The sequence below is a fragment of the Zingiber officinale genome, chromosome 2B (assembly GCF_018446385.1).
Source record: "Zingiber officinale cultivar Zhangliang chromosome 2B, Zo_v1.1, whole genome shotgun sequence".
Taxonomy (NCBI): domain Eukaryota; kingdom Viridiplantae; phylum Streptophyta; class Magnoliopsida; order Zingiberales; family Zingiberaceae; genus Zingiber; species Zingiber officinale.
This window is the reverse complement of record NC_055989.1, coordinates 74,980,726-75,003,542: the sequence shown is the minus strand read 5'-3', so window position 1 is coordinate 75,003,542 and position 22,817 is coordinate 74,980,726. Positions and strand designations below refer to the sequence as shown.

The 22,817-nt window shown below is 40.0% G+C and overlaps 1 protein-coding gene across 1 annotated transcript; it reads right to left on the bottom strand.

Annotated features, from left to right (window-relative positions):
- Positions 1-98: 98 nt before the first annotated feature.
- LOC122045909 (transmembrane protein 208 homolog) lies at positions 99-4,238 on the bottom strand. The gene is made up of 5 exons (XM_042606335.1): positions 4,088-4,238; positions 1,916-2,109; positions 1,016-1,100; positions 538-603; positions 99-450 (listed from the first exon to the last, which is right to left on the bottom strand). Exons 1-5 carry the CDS (start codon positions 4,169-4,171, stop codon positions 358-360), a joined length of 522 nt encoding a protein of 173 aa, XP_042462269.1. The 5' UTR covers positions 4,172-4,238; the 3' UTR covers positions 99-357.
- Positions 4,239-22,817: the final 18,579 nt, after the last annotated feature.

The following is a 22,817-nucleotide window of genomic DNA, read 5'->3' as shown; positions in this document are numbered from 1 at the left end:
TTAAACTTCTATCGAAATTAGTCTGTAAACCTAAATGAGGTAAATGACAAATTTAAGATTTTAAACTTTAGGGACTGAATCTCCAACATAGGAGAATATATCAAAACTAAACTCTTATAAATATAAAAACTTTGTCTAAAACTTGAGTTGTTAATTTGCATTACATATTGCAGTAATCTCTAGCATCAATTGAATGTTTGACAAAAGAGGGAAAAGATTATTAAAATGCAATTTGGTATTACATAAGTAAACATGATTAGGCAACTTCTCATGCTATGAATGCCCCGTGATTCATCGAGGTTCTACTGGTATTTAAGGGTAGTTAAGGGTACATGTAAAAGTTAAATAGCCACAAAATTATCTATTCCTGGTCTTGATAATTCTACCTCTTGAAGCTTTTCTCTCCATCTTTTCCCTCTTCTTACGGCTCTTCTCGTCCTCTACTTCTCCCTGCACCCAATGAGTGAAACAAAGATGATCCTCAAGTTAATGCCCAAGCAAGACAACTTTGAAAATTTATGTGGCATTATTGTGTACCTCTGAACCCCCTGGCATTATTCCTTTTAGCAAACCAGATAACTTGTATGCACCAAATGCCGGTATCTGTGATTCACAAAGAATGCTCAGAGAAAACTGGATCAAAGGATCGTAGTAAAACTATGGGACAAGACATGTTAATCGTAGTAACACAATAGGACACATGACATCTATTATTATAGCATGTTTTGGTTGGCATGGATATCAATTTTGATGGAATAGCAATTCTTGTGTTTGGTTACAAAATGAATATTCAATATCAATTCTGACATAATTGTTATTCCCTTTGAATCCTAGAAACACGTTCCTATTCTATGTATTGTTAATTCTATTTTGTGAAGCGAGCATACTCTTAGTTAACTGAAAAATATAGTTACTTGAGTAGTTGAGTTCCCCAAAATTAAGGATATAGATATCCATACACTAAGTCCACCAGTCATATGAAAGCATAAGAAAAATGAGTTTCTTCAAATCTTACCACTAAATAAGTCCACCAAAATTTACCAGATAATATGGACATTATCTGCACAAAACTAGTTATGTAGATCACATCATGCAAATAACTGCAGCAAAAAAACAATAATCAATACCAAGTATTCGAGTTGTTTCAAGTATATATTTGAACAAATAGAAGTAAAATTGGACACATACATACAATACAAGCACACAACTATGCTTTCTCCGGTTTGTGAAAAGTGATATGCTGTGCAAGAGTATCCCGACAAATTATATGGTTTAACACCAAAACAATGAGAATAAGCTGTGCATATAAGTGTTCAGTGCCGCATGGTGTCAGCCAGTCTCTTTTTATATATAATGTATAAGAAAGCGAACCTCCATCTCGGTGAAGGTGGGTTTTGAACCAAAAACCATGACAACAAATTTCAAAATCTTTACCAACATGAGAAGCTGGCACTTAATTCTGATGCTGGTCAATCTGCAAGCAGAAACACTTTATTGCTCTATTGTGCTTCCTTTTTATCATAGTAATGAATGTTTCCTTCTATCATTATTTTCTTTTCTATTCTTGACTTTATCATAGTCCATTAAGGATTGGGAAACTTCATCTATTGGTATTTCCTAGAATCAGACCTTCCAAAGAGACCAACAATTCATTTTTGGAACATGAAAGATAGTTAAGCAAGGATAATCCTTATGCATGAAAGTGCATCCTAAAGAGACAATCAATGGAAATGACAGGCTTATTAATAGAAATGTTGATACTCACAAATATAAGGTCAGAAACAAAGTGATCTCAGAAATAAAGGGAACAAACATATACAATAGAAGTAAAATACTCCTATTTTGGTACAAAAAGCATAGTCGAGCTTCAATGTCAAATGTCAAAGCAAAATACAGAAAAAGAACTCATACGCACCCACAGATACCACCAGTGGTCATATCATAGCCACCATCTAAGAGTTCACCATCATCAGAGTATGTTGGCCTTGCCATACTTTCAAGTTGTTTATATGAAAGTCCGTAAACAATAGATGTCACAAGAAGACCAATCCAATGCTTCCAAGTAAAAGTGGAGTGAAATATAACCAGCCGCACCAAAACATAAATGACCTGCAAACTAGTCATTTTATTAGCATATGTCTCTTTACTTACCGTATTTGAACAAAAACCAACTTATTATTCAATTATCCAGCTTATTATTCATAACTAGCCATCAATTGCAATAAACTTGGACCATCATGAATTCTCTTTATCCTATCAGCAACTCTTTTAGAAGTAAGCTTAATGAGTTACATCAGCTTTCCTAACAGAAAGGACTGTATCTTTGCAGGTTTTTATGAATTATGTTGCACCAACCACAGTATGCATCTGCATTTCCTTGGAAGCAAATTCATTAAAAGTTATAGCTTTTAGTTAAATATCTTGAGTTCTTTTTCTTAGTTCTTGATTTACTTACCGACAATATACAAAAATAAAACTGAGCAAGTATCTAGGCTTCACGTTCTTCCAAATAAAGAAACAAAAAGATATGGTTCAAAATCAATAACATATTATGTATATCACACAAAGTATGTTCATAGCATTTTCTCATCCTAAGTTTATATGGTCCATCACTGACAATCAATTTTGAAATGTGAAAAGAAATCAAATCTTGCATTTTCTCATCCTAATTTTATATGGTCCATCACCGACAATCAATTTTGAAATGTGAAAAGAAACAAATCAATTTTTTTAAAAAAATGACTACATATATTGTTTGAAAGCTATAAATACAGCAACGCAGATATCATTCAAAAGCTATAAATAAATTTTAAAAAAAACTGTGCTATTATGTTTGTACAATTTACAATCTTTCATGGGCACACAAGATACAGATTTCAATTGCCAAGTCACAAGCTCAACCATGACCAGTTGCCATTATTTCATTACTGAAACTTGAATTATTGCAGTTTTTATAAGTGACTTCATGAAGAACAACAAAAGCCTATATCACAACTATTTGAGTGTGCTACAAGGATCTTATCCAACCATTGAGCTCTATACAAAACAACATCACTAGTTATGCCAGTCATTTAAATGTAAGTAGAATATTTTGGTCTCCCTTCATCACCTTAGCAGTAATTATTTATGTTGTCTAAATGTACTGACCATCTTCAAATATATTGATATGATTTTAGCATATTTATTTATTTTATCATATATCAAGTGTTACCTAACGGCTAAGTTTTTTTATCTTATATTCCCAGTAAGTTTATACATCCATCTCTCATTTTCATTCTTGCAATGTTAACTCTATGTACTGTTTCTTTAATGGCCTACACTGTGACCTTTATAGAGCATGACTAGTCTCACCAATAGTCATATAGCTAAAAATTATCAGTGTTCTCTTCTGTCTTCTTTTTGAATATATATGTGAAAAGTAGAAGAGATTGTAATTGTTCTCTAAGCAAATATAAACTGCTACGTGCCTGGAGTAAATCCAAAATTGCAAGCATGCATGCTACTAAAAATCTTAGATCAAACTTAAATAAGAGGATACGTTTCCAAACAAACTCTGAATCATAAATGAAGTTATACTTTCCTGTAACTTGTGAATTGAAATGATGATATAGTCTTTATGAGGTTATGAATTTGGATGTCTAACTACAAAAACCAAATTGAGAATGTTTCATGAATTTTACAATTATCTTCAGTAATAATCTCAGATGGTGCTCTGCTTTAATAAAATAAGATGTGTCCACTAGAACCATAAGCAGCATCACAAAGAGAGGTTTTCTATCTGACAGTGACAGTTCATTTAGACAAATTTTTGCAAATATCTCAAACTTCACTTCCTATTAGCGATCAATCAAAAGGAATCTTGAAATGACATAATAAGATTAGCCTAATGTTGAAAATTCACTAATGTCAAAGCTCCGATCTCGTAGATCTGATTAAATTCTAATCGACTTTAATCGTAGCATGTATTCCGGTATGCATAATTGATTTTAAAGCTACAAACTTTCGCCCTATATAAAATATTAGATCTATAAACGAATAAGAAGGGCAAAAGGGGGAAGCAGAATAGGGGAAGTGGCGATTGACGCACGTTGGAGGCGATGATGAGGAGACGGAGATTGGTCATATGCTTCTTGTTCTCCTCCTTCCTCTTCTTGGCTCCTTGGTTTGCCATGGCTTCCAACGCTCTCCCCCCGCCTCGAGTCCGTCGCTGCTCGCTATGATAAAGTTCCGCCTGTTTCGGCTCGAGGACGATTTAAACCGGCGCATGTTACTGAACCGTTGATGCTGGATCCCCCTACCGGTTGACAAACTCGACCGGTTTGATCTTCCGGCTCAAAATTTTTATCCAAGTGGGCTTCGATCAAGGCCCATTTTAATTTTGGACCATTTATTTATTTATTTTCGCAATTATTTTTTTATTTTTATTCATTAAAAAATAATATGTGACAGCATATCGAAGGGTAATAGCTTTTTCATTTACATGATTACATCACGTCAACATGGTCATTTATTTCCATTTTTTAAATAAATAAATATTAATTTTTTAAAAATAAAATAAATAAATAAAATTCATTGATCACCAGAACCTTCTAGAATGAAAAAACAAAAGAAAAAATGGGGGGAAAATCTATAAAACAACTCAACAATCGTCAAATTCTTATTTCGACAATTTACCAAAAGACGTAAATAGAGATTTAAATTTACTAAAAGGCGTACGTTATTTTGGTATTTACCCAATAACGTACTTTTTAAAGTATATTTCCTATTTTATCTTTACTGATAATTTGACTTTTTCTACCGTTTTCTTTTTTTTCACTATATTTCTTTCTCTCCTCTTTTTTTATCAGCAGAATATATGGATAACATTAGTCAATTTTTTCATAACATTTTAATACATTTGAATAAGCAAAAATAAGCAACGAATAACATATTTGAACTCTTTGCAATTTCAAAAATCCACTGGAACTAAAATGAATGCAATCGGAGCTCTCTAGGTCGATCACTGGGTTTCGGTCAAAACTCACTGAGGGACCTAGAGAGCTCCGATTGCACCCATTTCAGTTTTTATGGATTTCTAAAATTGCAAGGAGTTCGAATATGATGTCTATTATTTATTTCGGCTTCTTATAGATGCTAACATGCAAAATCAAAGAATCAGCAAAAACGCTCACATTGGGCCTAATATGGAATCATATCAGGCCCAACATGGGCATGATATGATTCCATATCAAGCCCACGTTGGGCCTTATATGAGTCCATATCAGGCCCAACGTGTAGTTTTTTGTCGATTCTTTGATTCTGCATGTTAACAGCTATGAAAAGTCGAAATAAATAAGAGACACCAAATGTAAACTCCTTGCAACATCAGAAATCCATAGGAACTGAAATGAGTTCAATCGGAGCTCTTAAGGTCCATCAGTGGGTTTTGACCAAAACTCACTAATGGACCTAAAGAGCTCCGATTTAACCCATTTCAGTTCCTATGGATTTCTGATGTCTCAAGGAGTTCAAATATGATGTCCATTATTTATTTCGACTTTTCATAGCTGTTAACATGCAGAATCAAAGAATCGGCAAAAAACTACACGTTGAACCTGATATGGACTCATATCAGACCCAACGTGGGCTTGATATGGAATCATATCAGGCCCAACGTGGACCTGATATGATTCCATATCAGGCCCAACTTCCATGTTACAAAAATTTTATCTTTTTATTGTTATAGATTTCAGTTTCTAGTATGTTTCCTTCCGTACAGGAAAATATTGGTATGTAGTGTTGGTGCAACCTTAGGTCAAGGTTGACCTGGGTGACCCGACTCGAGGTATATTTTGATGTTTGACAAGAATAGAGAAGTTATATTTTGATGGTTGACAAGAATAGGAACTTGGGGGATCGTGGGTGCAGCCTTTGGTCAAGGTTGACCTAGTTGACCCGACTTGTGTTGACCTGATTCGGGAAAAGTCCAAGTATGGAGACTTGGCACGGAAAGGTCCAAGCAGGGAGCTTGGCACGGGAAAAGTCCAAGTATGGAGACTTGGCACGGAAAAGTCCAAGCAGGGAGCTTGGCACGGGAAAAGTCCAAGCAGAGAGCTTGGCACGGGGAAAAGTCCAAGTATGGAAGCTTGGCATGCTAGGTCAGAGAGGGCTCGGTAGCTCGTTCTCTGGACTGGATGGAGTCGGAAAGGGCTCGGTAGCTCGTTCTCCGGACTAGGTCAGAGAGGGCTCGGTAGCTCGTTCTCTGGACTAGATGGAGTCGGAGAGGGCTCGGTAGCTCGTTCTCCGGACTAGGTCAGAGAGGGCTCGGTAGCTCGTTCTCTGGACCGGACGAAGTTGGAGAGGGCTCGGTAGCTCGTTCTCCGGACTAGGTCAGAGAGGGCTCGGTAGCTCGTTCTCTGGACCGGACGAAGTTGGAGAGGGCTCGGTAGCTCGTTCTCCGGACTAGGTCAGAGAGGGCTCGGTAGCTCGTTCTCTGGACCGGACGAAGTTGGAGAGGGCTCGGTAGCTCGTTCTCCGGACTAGGTCAGAGAGGGCTCGGTAGCTCGTTCTCTGGACTAGGTCAGAGAGGGCTCGGTAGCTCGTTCTCTGGACCGGACGTGGAAGTCGGAGAGGGCTCGGTAGCTCGTTCTCTGGACCGGACGTGGAAGTCGGAGAGGGCTCGGTAGCTCGTTCTCCGGACTAGGTCAGAGAGGGCTCGGTAGCTCGTTCTCTAGATCAGGAAGGCTTTAGGTTTAAGGCTGGGAAATTGGATCGGTCTGCTGACCGATCCAGTAACACTATGGGTATCTGGATCGGTCTGCTGACCGATCCAGTGAAACACTGGGTCATCTGATCGATCTGGTGACCGATCAGTAACCACACAGAAACTTTCTGTGAGTTATCTGATCGGTCTGGTGACCGATCAGTAAGAAGGCTGATCGGTCCACAGATCGATCAGGGATCGCAACCAACTCTCTGTGAGAGTTGGGATCAGTCTGGGGACCGATCAGCGTAGGGCCTGATTGTTGGTGCAACCTTAGGTCAAGGTTGACCTGGTTGACCCGACTCGAGTTGACGTGACTCGAGTTGTATTTTGATGTTTGACTTGGGAAGACTGTCGGTGCAACCTTAGGTCAAGGTTGACCTAGTTGTGTTGCATGTTGATGTTTGACACTCGTGAGAGAGTTCTATTCTTGATGTGGGACAAGAATAGATGTTTGGGAGATTATTGGTGCAACCGTAGGTCAAGGTTGACCGGGTTGACCTGATTCGGGAAAAGTCCAAGTATGGAGACTTGGCACTGGAAAAGTCCAAGTATGGAGACTTGGCACGGAAAAGTCCAAGCAGGGAGCTTGGCACGCGAAAAGTCCAAGTATGGAGACTTGGCACTGGAAAAGTCCAAGTATGGAGACTTGAGGAAAGTCCTAACGGGATGTTAGGCGGTTGGAAAGTCCTGGTGAGTGAAGCTGGAAAGTCCTAACTGGGATGTTAGGCAGATGGAAAGTCCCGTGAGTGAAGCCAGAAAGTCCTAACGGGATGTTAGGCGGTGGAATCCTGGTGAGTGAAGCCGGTGAAAGTCCAGTGAGTGAAGCCGAGCAGGGAAAATCCATGGTGAGTGATGATCGGACTTCGGTGTTGGAAAGTTCAAGTAGGTCAAAGGGATTGACCGGACACTTGGCAGGGATAGCAGGTCAAGGGAGTGACCGGATGCTAGGGATGAAGTACCAATAGGTCAAGGTTGACCGGATATTGGTTTGAAGTCTTGGGACTTGGTTTGGGCAAAACCAAGCTCGGATCGGTCACCGGACCGATCCGGTGATCTGTTGCTCGATCGGTGCGGTGACCGATCGATACAATGCTCTGATTCTTGATCGGTCGGTGACCGATCAGATAGTTCTGATCGGTGCGGCCGATCGACAACGATCGAGGCGCAAAGTTCGGGAGAAGAGAGCTGATCGGTCTACGGACCGATCAGGAGGTTCCTGATCGGTCCGTGGACCGATCAGATTCTGATCGGTCCATGGACCGATCGAAGACGGAACAGAAGCGTAGGGAATGGATCGGTCCGTGGACCGATCCACTGGAGCCTGATCGGTCCACGGATCGATCAGGAAGCCGTTGCGACACAACGGCTAGATTTCTTCTGTGTTTTCTTCGCTTTCTTCGCAGGTTATAAAAGGAGGGCTGCTGCTGCGAGCCTACTTCTTCTTCTTCTTCTTCCTCCTTCCGATTGCTAAGTGCTGCTGTGCTTGAGCTTTGTTGAGCTCGTCCAAAGCTTCGCGTGAGCTTTCGGCTGGGTCACCTGCTGTTGTAGGCGCTTGGAGCTGTTGCTTCATCCAGTCGACAAGAAGGCAAGCTAGGGTTATTACATTCTTGTATTGTACTTAGTTTTCTTGCTGTATTCTTGTACTTCTGTTTATCTTGCTGTTGCAAGACATTGTGGCGAGGTTTCTCCACCCAGAAGGAGTTTGATTTAGCCGGTTTTCCGGGGACTCATCCACCGACGGATTGATAGGCTTCGTCCACCTTACGGACACGCCGAGGAGTAGGAGTTTCATCTCCGAACCTCGTTACATCGACGAGTTTGAGGTTTGATCTTTCCGCTTTCGTTTCTTTGTTTTATTTTCCGCTGCGCTAACCTAATCGTAGGAAGAAACGCGATCGATTGGGGTCGGCTATTCACACCCCCCCTCTCTAGCCGTACGAAGGATCCTAACAAGTGGTATCAGAGCGAGGCCGCTCTTCATCGGATCAACACCCGTGGGAGCAAAGCTAGAGAATGGATCTCTATGGAGAAGATGTCACCATTCCACCCTTCTACGAATGCGGCGACTTCGCGTATTGGAAGGTAAGGATGAAGTACTTTCTTATGACTAACATAATGAATTGGTTTTGTGTACAAGAAGGTTTTACTCCTCCGGTGGATAAGGAAGGAAAACCACTTGAGAAGAAGGAGTGGACAAGAGAACAAATTCACAAATCCGAAATCAACGAAGAGGTAACGAGAATAATTGAATTTTCATTGCCTACTAACATCTTGTGTAAGATAGGTTACAACAATGCCAAGGAATTATGGGATAACTTGGCCAAGTACCATGAGGAGAGCTCCACTTCAAGCCATGGAGAGGAGCCTAGTGAGCCAAGTAGCTCACATCATGGAGGGAGCAAATTAGAAGTTGAGGGTTACTCAACATCTAAGGACGAAGAGGAGGAAAGTTCTTCTTCAAGATCGGAGCACGAAGAAGAAGCTTCTACCTCCGGGAGGGATGAAGAAGAGAGCATCCATTCATCCTCAACCCTAGGTAACTCAAACACTTTAAGTTCAAGTAAATTGCATATAATGTGTTTTGAGTGTAGGGAATTTGGGCACTACAAGAGTAAGTGTCCAAAGAGGGTAAGGAAGACTCCACCGGCGCCAAAGGTCAAGGTAGCCGGAGTCCCGACACGCAAGGGCAAGGAGCACGTGGTGTGCTTCCAATGCAAGCGAAGGGGACATTATCGGAGTCATTGTCCGAGGGGGAGGCAACCTCACAAGGGCAAGAGACCGAGCACTTCTATAGGGGGAGCTAAGGCAAACCCTAAGGTATCATTTAAGTCTCATTCGTGCAATACTAGTAAGATGCATGCTAGAAATTTTATTGCACTAGTCAATAATGATAAGCATGATAACATTAGAAATCGATACACATGCTTAGGTGCCAAACATGTGAGCCTAGATAAGGATAACACTAGGAAAGCCAACCCTAGAATTACCTCATCTAAGGTTAAGGAGAACCTAGGTAGGAATCCCAAATCAACTAGACACATGCCTAGGAATGCCTCAAAGAAAATGACAAATCAAAAATTGAGGTACTAGAGAAGGAGAATCAAGTCTTGAGGTCAAGACTTGATACTTTGGAAAATGCTCTTAAGAACTTGGAGAAGTCATCTCTAGGGTTTAAGGGTCAAAAACCAATGTCCAAGGACAAAAAGGGTTTGGGTCACAAACTTAAGTCCCAAGTGGTCAAGCCCACTTATCATAATGTTCCATTCGATTATGGAACAAAACCTAGGGCTAGGAAGACCACTACCAAGGTCACAAGGGGAGTCGCCCCTATAGTTGACCTTGATGAGACCCAAATGACCAAGGTTTCAAAGCCTAAGAGGGTCATTAGGAGGGTTGCTAGGGAAGTTATCCCTAGTGAATATTTAGTGAACCCAATGAGCTCTAATAGGTATTGGGTTCCTAGGAGCATTTTCTCTACCCCATAGATGGGTTAGAGAGTGTCAACTCCAATAAGAAGGGTAGTTAACCCAACTTTGAGGAAATTGACACTCAAGGAGCATTTTTAAGGTTTTTGGGAACCTTTGAAAATGAAATGGAATAATCTTTGTCATTCACTCCTTGGAAGAGTAAGTTGTGCCAAAGTGAGAATATATTAATCTTACTTTAAATTGACACAATTTGGAAAAACCTAGAGAAATATCAAATTGGGATTTTGATATTCTTTTAGGTAATCAAGGCAATCCGGGCCTTAACTTAGAAGTGCTACTCTTGTAGAATTTTAAATAGTATAAATCAAACAAGAGATCAAGAAATGTCAATTTGGGTTTTGACATTTTCTTGGAGCACTTTGGGCAATCTAGGTATTTTATTTGTGTTAACTTACCATGGTTGTTTGCCATATGCCATGTCATGACATCATATTTAATTTATGATCATTTGAAATGCCATGATAATGCTTAGGTTATTATATGTCATGTGTCAGTTTAGTTTCAAACTTTATGCCATGACATCATGACATTGGCACATGTTTTTACTTATGATATCATTATATGCCATGTCATCATCTCTTGCATTAATGATCAATGAAATTGATTTAAGGATGAAAAACACATTTTGATATTGAGATCAAATTTGTGTTTAGAAAATGCATGAGAACTTAGCCTAAGTTGACCTTAATCCATATCTCACATCAAATTGACTTGAATGTGGTTTGATACACCTTAGATGTGTGTGAGATATTAGGATCATGAGTTAGGATCAAGGTGCATTGTCCTTGTACCTAGATGACCCTAATTCAAGAAATTAAGGATCATAGGGAAAGCTTGTGTACAAGTCATGTACATCTAGCCCTAAGATTATGGTCCTAAATTCAAATGGTTTTAAAAGTATTTTAAAATTGATTTGAAAAACCTTGATGAAGCTTTCCTAGTGATAGCATTCATCATTGACCGAAGTGATACAAAGTTGAGCTAAACTTGAACTATTTCAAAGTTTTTGAACTTTGTATCAAGATTGAAAAATGGAAGTTATTTTCATAGAAAACTATTTTTCCATGATAGTGTATGATATGAGGAATGTATCCTCAAAGTTTCGTAATTTTTGGAATTTTATTAAATTTATTAGGAGTTTCTGAATTTCCGGAAGGGGAAATCAGAAATTCTGATTTCAGTGTCTGGATCGGTCCGGGGACCGATCCAGGGAAGCTCTGATCGGTCTGCGGACCGATCCAGAGTGTTGTGGATCGGTCTGCAGACCGATCCAGTAAGATCCAGAAAGCTTGATGCGATCTGGTGAAGGATGGATCGGTCTGGGGACCGATCCAGGGGGCTTCTGATCGGTCTGGGGACCGATCAGGGCGTGCCGAATTTCTGATTTTTCAGCTGGTGTCTGAAATTTCAGTTATGGAAGTGGTGTTTTTGGATTTCTAAAGGTTTGAAACTCTCCAAGACATTGTTGGTGCAATGGTAAAGGGGGAGTTGACCTTTAGGGGGAGTTTTATCTAATTGTCAAGGGGGAGTTGACTTTTAGGGGGAGTTTTTACTCCTTAAGACTTTTTGAGGATTAGTGATATGGGATTATCACTAAGTTGATTGTTGAGTTTAGTATCAAGGGGGAAATTAAGAGTTTCAATGAAAGGTATGAGACTTTCATTAGGAAGAAACTCTTGATCTTGATACTCTCCTTTTTCTTTTTGATGTGTGTCAAAAAGGGGAGAGTGTTCATTGGAGAATTATTGGAGAACCCAAGTTAGGTTATCGGGTTAACCTAAGCTAGGGGAAGAATGTCAAGGAATGTTCAAGGAAGAACATTGGAATTCTTTTTGATGTGTGTCAAAAAGGGGGAGAATTATTGGAGAACCCAAGTTAGGTTATCGGGTTAACCTAAGGGGAGAATGTCCAGAGAATGTTCAAGGAAAGAACATTGGACATTGGAAGATGATTGAAAACCTAAGTTAGGTTATCGGGTTAACCTAACTTGATTATGGTTTTGTCAAACATCAAAAAGGGGGAGATTGTTGGTGCAACCTTAGGTCAAGGTTGACCTGGTTGACCCGACTCGAGTTGACGTGACTCGAGTTGTATTTTGATGTTTGACTTGGGAAGATTGTCGGTGCAACCTTAGGTCAAGGTTGACCTAGTTGTGTTGCATGTTGATGTTTGACACTCGTGAGAGAGTTCTATTCTTGATGTGGGACAAGAATAGATGTTTGGGAGATTATTGGTGCAACCGTAGGTCAAGGTTGACCGGGTTGACCTGATTCGGGAAAAGTCCAAGTATGGAGACTTGGCACTGGAAAAGTCCAAGTATGGAGACTTGGCACGGAAAAGTCCAAGCAGGGAGCTTGGCACGCGAAAAGTCCAAGTATGGAGACTTGGCACTGGAAAAGTCCAAGTATGGAGACTTGGCACTGGGAAAGTCCTAACTGGGATGTTAGGCAGTTGGAAAGTCCTGGTGAGTGAAGCCAGGCAGTGGAAAGTCCTAACTGGGATGTTAGGCAGTATGGAAAGTCCTGGTGAGTGAAGCCAGGCAGTGAGAAAGTCCTAACTGGGATGTTAGGCAGTGTGGAAATCCTGGTGAGTGAAGCCAGGTGAAAGTCCTGGTGAGTGAAGCCAGGCAAGGGAAAATCCAGATGGATCAGGGATGATCGGACTTCTGGTGTTGGAAAGTCCAAGTAGGTCAAAGGGATTGACCGGACACTTGGCAGGGAGTTCTAGCAGGTCAAGGGAGTGACCAGATGCTAGGGATGAAGTACCAATAGGTCAAGGTTGACCGGATATTGGTTTGGAAGTCTTGGGACTTGGTTTGGGCAAAAACCAAGCTCTGGATCGGTCACTAGACCGATCCAGAGGTTGCCTCGATCGGTCCGGTGACCGATCGGACGTGCTAAAATGCTTATTTTTGACTTAGTCGGCTACCGATTGATTTCTGATCGGTCCGCGGACCGATCGGCACAATCGATCGAGCAGAGAAGAGAAGCCCGATCGGTCTACGGACCGATCAGAAGGTTCCCTGGGCGTGGACCGATCAGGAGCTTCCCGATCGGTCCATGGACCGATCGGGGAGAAGCGAAGTTAGGGAATGGATCGGTCGTGGACCGATCCACATGGAGCCCTGATCGGTCCACGATCGATTCAGTACCAGCCGCTGCGACAACGGCCAGATTTCTTCGTGTTTTCTTCGCTTTCTTGCAGTTATAAAGGAGGGCCGCTGAGCCTACTTCTTCTTCTTCTTCTTCCTCCTTCCGATTGCTAAGTCTTGCTTGAGCTTTGTTGAGCTCGTCCAAAGCTTCGCGTGAGCTTTCGGCTGGGTCCCTGCTGTTGAAGTTGCTGCTTCATCCAATCGACAAGAAGGCAAGCTAGGGTTATTACATTCTTGTATTGTACTTAGTTTTCTTGCTGTATTCTTGTACTTCTGTTTATCTTGCTGTTGCAAGACATTGTGGCGAGGTTTCTCCACCCAGAAGGAGTTTGATTTAGCCGGTTTTCCGGGGACTCATCCACCGACGGATTGATAGGCTTCGTCCACCTTACGGACACGCCGAGGAGTAGGAGTTTCATCTCCGAACCTCGTTACATCGACGAGTTTGAGGTTTGATCTTTCCGCTTTCGTTTCTTTGTTTTATTTTCCGCTGCGCTAACCTAATCGTAGGAAGAAACGCGATCGATTGGGGTCGGCTATTCACACCCCCCCTCTCTAGCCGTACGAAGGATCCTAACACTGATCGGTCCCCTGACCGATCAGATCTACCCTGGACCGATCAGGGTGGAGCCTGATCGGTCCAGGTCTAGCCGTTGAGTCACAACGGCTAGATTTCTTCTTTGTCTTCTTCGCAGGTTCATATAAGAAGGCCACTACAGGGAAGCTGACTGTTGTTGCTCTTGCTCCTTCTTGTTCCTTGCGATCAGAGCTTTGCTGAGCTCTCTATTACTGAAGCTTCGTGTGAGCTTCCCTCGGCTGGACTCCAACTGATCAGTTGCTGCTGTTGTTGGCGTGAAGTGGTTGCTTCATCACCAGTCGACGAGAAGGCAAACAAACTAGTGTTTTTACATTCATATTGTTCTTGGCTTCTTGCTGTATTTCTTGTACACTGATCTTGCTGTTGCAAGAGAGATTGTGGCGAGGTTTCTCCACCCAGAAGGAGTTTTTATTAGTCGGTTCTCCGGGGTCTCATCCACCGACGGATTGATAGGATTCGTCCACCTTACGGACACGCCGAGGAGTAGGAGTATCATCTCCGAACCTCGTTATATCGTCGCGTTTGAGGTTTGATCTTCTCCATTTTCGTTTCTATCTTTTATTTCTGCTGCGCTAACTCAAATTGTAGGAAGAAACGAGAATTTTGGGTCGACTATTCACACCCCACCTCTCTAGCCGCCATCCGAAGGTCCTAACAAGTGGTATTAGAGCGAGGTCGCTTTTCATCGGATTAACACCCGGGGGAGCACGAGCTAGAGAATGAATCAACTTGGAGAAGACGTTACGATTCCACCCTTCTACGATCGCGACGACTTCGCGTTTTGGAAGGTAAGAATGAAGTATTTTCTTATGACTAACCTAGTAAATTGGAATTGTGTACAAGTAGGTTTTATTCATCCGGTGGATAAAGAAGGAGAACCTCTCGAGAAGAAGAAGTGGACGAAGGAACAAATCCACCAATCCATAATCAACGACGAGGTAACGAAAATCTTTGAATTTTCATTACCTGATGATATCTTATGTAAGATAGGTAGATACAACAATGCCAAGGAGTTATGGAACAACTTGACTAAGTTCCATGAGGAGAGCTCCAATTCAAGTCATGAAGAGGACTCAAGTGAGCCAAGTAGCTCACATCATGGAGGTATGGAATTAGAAATTGAGGGCTACTCAACATATAAGGAAGAAGAGGAGGAGAGTTCTTCTTCAAGATTGGAGCAAGAAGAAGAAGTCTCTACCTCCGGAAGGGATGAAGGAGAGAGCTTATATCCATTCTCAACCCTAGGTAACTCAAGCAACTTGATTTCAAGTAAATTACATATAATGTGCTTTGAGTGTAGGAAATATGGGTATTACAAAAGTAAATGTCCAAAGAGGATTAGGAAGACTCCACCGGCACCAAAAGTCAAGAAAGTCGGAGTCCCGATACGCAAAGGCAAGGAGCACGTGGTGTGCTTCCAATGCAAGCAAAGGGGACATTATAGGAGTCAATGTCCAAGGGGGAGGCAACCTCACAAGGAAAAAAGACCAAGCACATCTATGGGGGGAGCTAAGGCAAACCCTAAGGTATCCTTTAAGGCACATTCTTGCAATTCTAATAAGACACATGCTAGTAGTTTTATTGCAATTGTTAATAATGATAAGCATGAGAACCATAGAAACCGATACATGTGCTTAGGTGCCAAACATGTTAGCCTAGATAAGGACAATGCTAGAAATGCCAACCCTAGAGTTAACTCATCTAAGGTTAAGGAAAACCTATATAGAAATCTCAAAACAACTAGACATATGCCTAGGAATACCTCAAAGAAAAATGGAAAATTAAAGCTTAAGGTATTAAAGAATGAAAATCAAGTCTTGAGGTCAAGACTTGACACTTTAGAAAAGGCTCTTAAGAATTTGGAGAATTCAACTCTAGGGTCTAAGGGTCAAAAATCAAAGCCCAAGGACATGAGAGGTTTGGGTCACAAACCTAAGTCTCAAGTGGTCAGGCTCGCTTATCATAATGTTCCATTCGATTATGGAACAAGACCTAGGGCTAAGAAGACCATCACCAAGGTCACAAGGGGAGTCACCCCTAGAGTTGATCTTGATGAGTCCCAAATGACCAAGGCTTTAAAGCCTAGGAGGGTTGCTAGGGAAGTCATCCCTAGTGAATATTTAGTGAACCCAATGAGCTCAAATAGGTATTGGGTTCCTAGGAGCGTGATTCCTTCACGCTAGATGGTTTAGGGTGTGCCAACATTAATTGGATAGGTAGTTAACCTACTCATGGCAAAAGGTGACATTTTAGAATTTTTAAGGTGTGTTCAAGCCTTGAAAATGAAATTAAAAATTATTCCTAAGGTAATTAGGATGTGCCAACCACATTTGAGGAGTTTTCTAGGGTCAATCTAATTGGTACATAGTGATCTAAAAATCCTTAGTATATGATTTTAGGTCTATTACACTTAGGAATATAGAATTTATGATAAAATGATCAAAATTATCAAAAATGGTAACTAAGGCTAGAATTAGGTATTTTCTATACCTTTATATGTTATTTGTCATACATTGTTTGTCATATGCTATGTCATGACATCATATTTATTTTATTATCATTTGAAATGTCATGATAATGCTTAGGTTAGTTATATGTCATGCCTTATTTAAGTTTCATACTTTATGTCATGACATCATGACATTGGCACTTATTTCCACTTATGATATTATTTTATGTCATGTCATCATCTCTTGCATTTATGATCAATTAAATTGATTTAAGGATAAAAACATAATTTGATATGGAAATCTAATTGTTGTTTAGAAAATGCATGAGAACTTAGCTTAAGATGACCTAAACCCATATCTCACATCAAAATTGACTTGGATGTGTTTGATACACCTTAGATGTGTGTGATATATTAGGATGATGAGTTAGGATCAAGGTGCATAGTTCTTGTACCTAGATGAGCCTAATTCGAATTTGAGGATCATAGAGAAAACTTATGTACAAGTCATATACATTTAGTCCTAAGATTGTGGTCCTAAATTGAATGGTTTAGAATCATTTCAAAATTGATTTGAAAAACCTTGATGAAGCTTTTCTAGTGATAGCATTCATCATTGAGCAAGTTGATACAAAGATGGATTAACCTTGAGCTATTTCAAAGTCTTTCGAACTTTATATCAAGATTAAAATATATGAGTTATTTTCATAGAAAACTATTTTTCCATGATAATATATGTTATGAGGAATGTATCCTCAAAATTTTACAATTTTTGAAATTTTCTGTAATTTTTTAGGGGTTTCTGAATTTCGGGAGAAAAATCAGAAATTCTTATCAGAGAGTTGTGGACCGATTAGAGAAGAGTCTGATCGGTCCAGGGAAGTCTGGATCGGTCACTGGACCGATCCAGGGCAGTGAGGATCGGTCTAGTGACCGATCCAGTGGAGTCCTGATCGGTCTGGTGACCGATCAGAGCGTGCCAAAATGCTGATTTTTCGACTGTTGTCTGAAATTTCAGCTATGGAAGTTGGTGATTTAGATTTCTAAAGGGTTGAAACTCTCCAAGACATTATTGATGCAATGGTCAAGGAGGAGTTGACCTTTAGGGGGAGTTTTACCTAATGGTCAAGGGGGAGTTGACCTTTAGGAGGAGTTTTTACTCGTCAAGATTTCTGAGGATGAGTGATATGGGATTATCACTAAGTTAATTGTTGATTTTAGTATCAAGGGAGAAATTAAGGGTTTCAATGAAAGGTATGAGACTTTCATTAGGAAGAAACTCTTGACCTTGATTCACTCTTTTTGATGTGTGTCAAAAAGGGGGAGAATGTCCAGAGAATGTTCAAGGAAGAACATTGGAGTTTGGGGAGAATGTTCAGAGAATGTTCGAGGAAGAACATTAGAGAACTATTGGAAAACCTGAGTTAGGTTATCGGGTTAACCTAACTTGATTATGGTTTTTGTCAAACATCAAAAAGGGGGAGATTGTTGGTGCAACCTTAGGTCAAGGTTGACCTGGGTGACCCGACTCGAGTTGACCTGACTCGAGGTATATTTTGATGTTTGACAAGAATAGAGAAGTTATATTTTGATGGTTGACAAGAATAGGAACTTGGGGGATCGTGGGTGCAACCTTTGGTCAATGTTGATCTGGTTGACCCGACTTGTGTTGACCTGATTCGGGAAAAGTCCAAGTATGGAGACTTGGCACGGAAAGGTCCAAGCAGGGAGCTTGGCACGGGAAAAGTCCAAGTATGGAGACTTGGCACGGAAAAGTCCAAGCAGGGAGCTTGGCACGGGAAAAGTCCAAGCAGGAAGCTTGGCACGGGGAAAAGTCCAAGTATGGAAGCTTGGCATTCTAGGTCAGAGAGGGCTCGGTAGCTCGTTCTCTGGACCGGACGAAGTTGGAGAGGGCTCGGTAGCTCGTTCTCCGGACTAGGTCAGAGAGGGCTCGGTAGCTCGTTCTCTGGACCGGACGAAGTTGGAGAGGGCTCAGTAGCTCGTTCTCTGGACTAGGTCAGAGAGGGCTCGGTAGCTCGTTCTCTGGACCGGACGAAGTTGGAGAGGGCTCGGTAGCTCGTTCTCTGGACCGGACGTGGAAGTCGGAGAGGGCTCGGTAGCTCGTTCTCTGGACCGGACGTGGAAGTCGGAGAGGGCTCGGTAGCTCGTTCTCTGGACTAGGTCAGAGAGGGCTCGGTAGCTCGTTCTCTAGATCAGGAAGGCTTTAGGTTTAAGGCTGGGAAATTGGATCGGTCTGCTGACCGATCCATTAACACTATGGGTATCTGGATCGGTCTGCTGACCGATCCAGTGAAACACTGGGTCATCTGATCGATCTGGTGACCGATCAGTAACCACACAGAAACTTTCTGTGAGTTATCTGATCGGTCTGGTGACCGATCAGTAAGAAGGCTGATCGGTCCACAGACCGATCAGGGATCGCAACCAACTCTCTGTGAGAGTTGGGATCGGTCTGGGGACCGATCAGCGTAGGGCCTGATCGGTCCCCTGACCGATCAGATCCACCCTGGACCGATCAGGGTGGAGCCTGATCGGTCCAGGTCTAGCCGTTGAGTCACAACGGCTAGATTTTTTCTTTGTCTTCTTCGCAGGTTCATATAAGAAGGCCACTACAGGGAAGCTGACTGTTGTTGCTCTTGCTCCTTCTTGTTCCTTGCGATCAGAGCTTTGCTGAGCTCTCCATTACTGAAGCTTCATGTGAGCTTCCCTCGGCTGGACTCCAGCTGATCAGTTGTTGCTGTTGTTGGCGTGAAGTGGTTGCTTTATCACCAGTCGACGAGAAGGCAAGCAAACTAGTGTTTTTACATTCATATTGTTCTTGGCTTCTTGCTGTATTTCTTGTACACTGATCTTGCTGTTGCAAGAGAGATTGTGGCGAGGTTTCTCCACCCAGAAGGAGTTTTTATTAGCCGGTTCTCCGGGGTCTCATCCACCGACGGATTGATAGGATTCGTCCACCTTACGGACACGCCGAGGAGTAGGAGTATCATCTCCGAACCTCGTTATATCGTCGCGTTTGAGGTTTGATCTTCTCCATTTTCGTTTCTATCTTTTATTTCCGCTGCGCTAACTCAAATTGTAGGAAGAAACGAGAATTTTGGGTCGGCTATTCACACCCCCCCCCTCTCTAGCCGCCATCCGAAGGTCCTAATATGTAGGATTCATATGTTTCATTCTAAATGAATTAGCAAGTTCTTGTTAAAGATTAATTAAATTGGTTACATCCTAAACTTTAAAAATGCACTTTGTTGGCCATTCTAAATACCTTCAATTTTGGTAACAAAAAAAGAGAGGGAAAATAAAGCAGAGCTTTGAAAATTTGTGAAAGGCGGTTGCTTGAATGATGTAAGGATCTGACTAACATACAAGTTTAAACTGATTTACAATCCTCTTGTTTTGTTGGATTAAGCACAGCTAAAATCTTGAATGATTAAATTGCACCTGAACGATTAATCATCTAGTCATAACCAAAGTTAGCTATCTATTTTGCAGCTATCACAGTCAGAGAAATTATCACAACGACAGACTTTTTTCATAATCAATATTTTTATTGTTTTTCATATACACAAAGCATGTATAATCTCTAAACTCAATCTGTAAAAGGCACATTGAGTATTACCGGGTCACATGTAAACCACGGCTATTAGAAAAGACTGTTGAATTTTTGCAACATGGAAGTTGGGTCTGATATAAAATCATATTAGGCCCACGTTAGGCCTTATATGAGTCCATATCAGGCCCAACGTGTAGTTTTTTTTATCGATTCTTTGATTTTGCATGTTAACAGTTATGAAAAGCCGAAATAAATAAGAGACGCCAAATTTGAACTCCTTGCAACATCAGAAATCCATAGGAACTTAAATGGGTTCAATCGGAGCTCTCTAGGTACATCAGTGGGTTTTGACCAAAACCCACCGATGGACCTAGAGAGCTCCGATTGAACACATTTCAGTTCCTATGAATTTCTTATGTCTTAAGGAGTTCAAATATGATGTCCATTATTTATTTTGGATTTTCATAGCTGTTAACATGCAAAATCAAAGAATCGTCGAAAAAACCTCACGTTGGGTCTGATATGGAATGATATCAAGCCCACGTCATGATATGATTCCATATCAGACCCAAGTGAGTGTTTTTGTTGATTATTTGATTTTGCATGTTAACATCCATAAGAAGCCGAAATAAATAATGGACACCATATTTGAACTCCTTGCAATTTTAGAAATCCATAGAAACTGAAATGGGTGCAATCGGAGCTCTCTAGGTCGATTAGTGGGTTTTGACCGAAACCCACTAATCGACCTAAAGAGCTCCGATTGCATTCATTTTAGTTTCAGTGGATTTCTGAAATTGCAAAGAGTTCAAATATGTTATTCATTGTTTATATTTGCAAAACCAAAATCTCACAATTTACAATCTAGTCATTCAATATTTTCTTTTTTAGAGGATAAATTATTGCATTTAAATTATCTGTCCGATATACTAATGCCCTATACCGTCCATATGGAAATCTTGGTCCAAATACTTCAATCCTGGATCCAGGATGTTCTCTCTTTACATTTATTGCAGTTCCTTCTCCACGAATATTATAATTAGAATAGTCTCATTATTCCGAAAAAATCTATTTACGTATTTTCTTCTTCAAATGCATTAAAATGTTATGAAAAAATTAGTGAAGAAAAGAAAATGGTAGAAAAAGTCAAATTATCAGGAGGGTAAAATAAAAAATACATTAAAAAAAATACGTTCTTTGATAAATACTAAAATAGCATACACCTTTTGATAAATTTAAATTTCTATCTACACCTTTTGGTAAATTGTCCTTCTTATTTTGCCTATCTAATTTTTATAATATCAAAATCATGACGCCTATTCCTATTATACACATTTTCTCCTTTCTCAATTAAAAAATTATTATTCTCAATTATATAGGCTGAAGTGTTTTCAAGTTTTGTAATTTCTAGGTTCAACTGTTAATTTTATCCTAAACCATTATGTATCTATGTTCTCAATTCGATGGCATAAATTAAAAATAGAACATTTGATAAAAGTATAATAAAATTTATCATAAATTTATTATAAGACATAAAATAATAATACTTACGTGCCAATATCATAAACAGATTCCTACAACTCTCTTAATTTAAAAAATATAAAATTTTTAAGTATATATCCACCAATCAATTTCAGCCCCATTACTTAAATTTGTCTGCAAATTATTAATTAATTAGATAATTTTAAATTATTTCAAATTAAAATTAATACATCGTATTTTTAAAAATTATTTTAAAATGATTAACTAGTCATTTAACATCAAATTTGGGATGATAACAAAAAATTATCGCCTGTTAAGATAAATCAGAAATCAGAAAGTATCCCTATAAATATATTGTAATTAGGAATTAGAAAGATATTCTTTTATTGCACTATAACCAGAGCGTATTTTTAAAAATTATTGAAAGATTTATGAACCAATAATACTAAAATTTCCTCACTAGTAGTAAATGTAGAAAAAAAATATACATCTTGAGAGCGATCGGGAGCCATTTTAAAACATTGTGCGATACAGAAAAGAACAAAACCAACCTGGACGCCCAGCCAGACAATATTTTTGTCGTCTTCTAAATTATTAACTTGATCTTTTTATTTCCATATTTTTTTTCAATATCCAAACTTTGATAATTATCCGTTCGCAATCAATTTACAAGATCCTCCAATTGATTGGGGTCTGTCTCCTTAAATAACCCTTGTTTACTTCTCGACAATGACCCTGTTTACTTCTCGTTAAAAGTCATTGTTTTAGGATGACAATAGGTTGAGTTTAGATTCAATTTAATATCATCCGTTTTCATTCTTATTTAGTATATCTATTCCTATCTCCATTTATATTCCCATAAGTTTTTCAACCTTCGTCATCGTTCTTATACCCATCCGGATCCATCTTCATCCCAATGTTTAATTTTCATCCTCATCTTGATACCTAAGATTGGATATCTATTCCATACCATATCTATAAGAGGATCGAGTTTAACATTTAAAAGTGAAAAAGGAGATAATGAGATGGAGAAGAAAAAATGACAAACACAAATAGGAGAAATTAGATTCTCTTGTTCATAAAAAAAAAAAAAAATAGATAAAGGGATAAATTATTTACAATTACGACTGAAATATTGTGACCGTGATCCAATTACAATTGATTATGATCCTTCATTGGATTTATTGTTACGTTTTATCAAGTTATAGTTTGTGTCGAAACGGATAACCAGAAACTACCGGGCATAGACAAGTGGTCAGACTATCGGGCGTCAACCGAAAGGTCATCAATCGCGACCCAAACTATAATATAGAAGAAGTTAAATCCAAAG

What these genes read in the sequence shown, in the direction of transcription:
- LOC122045909 (XM_042606335.1), bottom strand. Translation starts at nt 4,171, where the DNA reads ATGGCAAACCAAGGAGCCAAGAAGAGGAAGGAGGAGAACAAGAAGCAT. An exon ending in TCCTCATCATCGCCTCCAAC is followed by an intron (nt 2,110 to 4,087) that starts GTGCGTCAATCG and finishes ACTAGTTTGCAG; the next exon opens with GTCATTTATGTTTTGGTGCG. An exon ending in TTTGGTGGACTTATTTAGTG is followed by an intron (nt 604 to 1,015) that starts GTAAGATTTGAA and finishes TGTGAATCACAG; the next exon opens with ATACCGGCATTTGGTGCATA.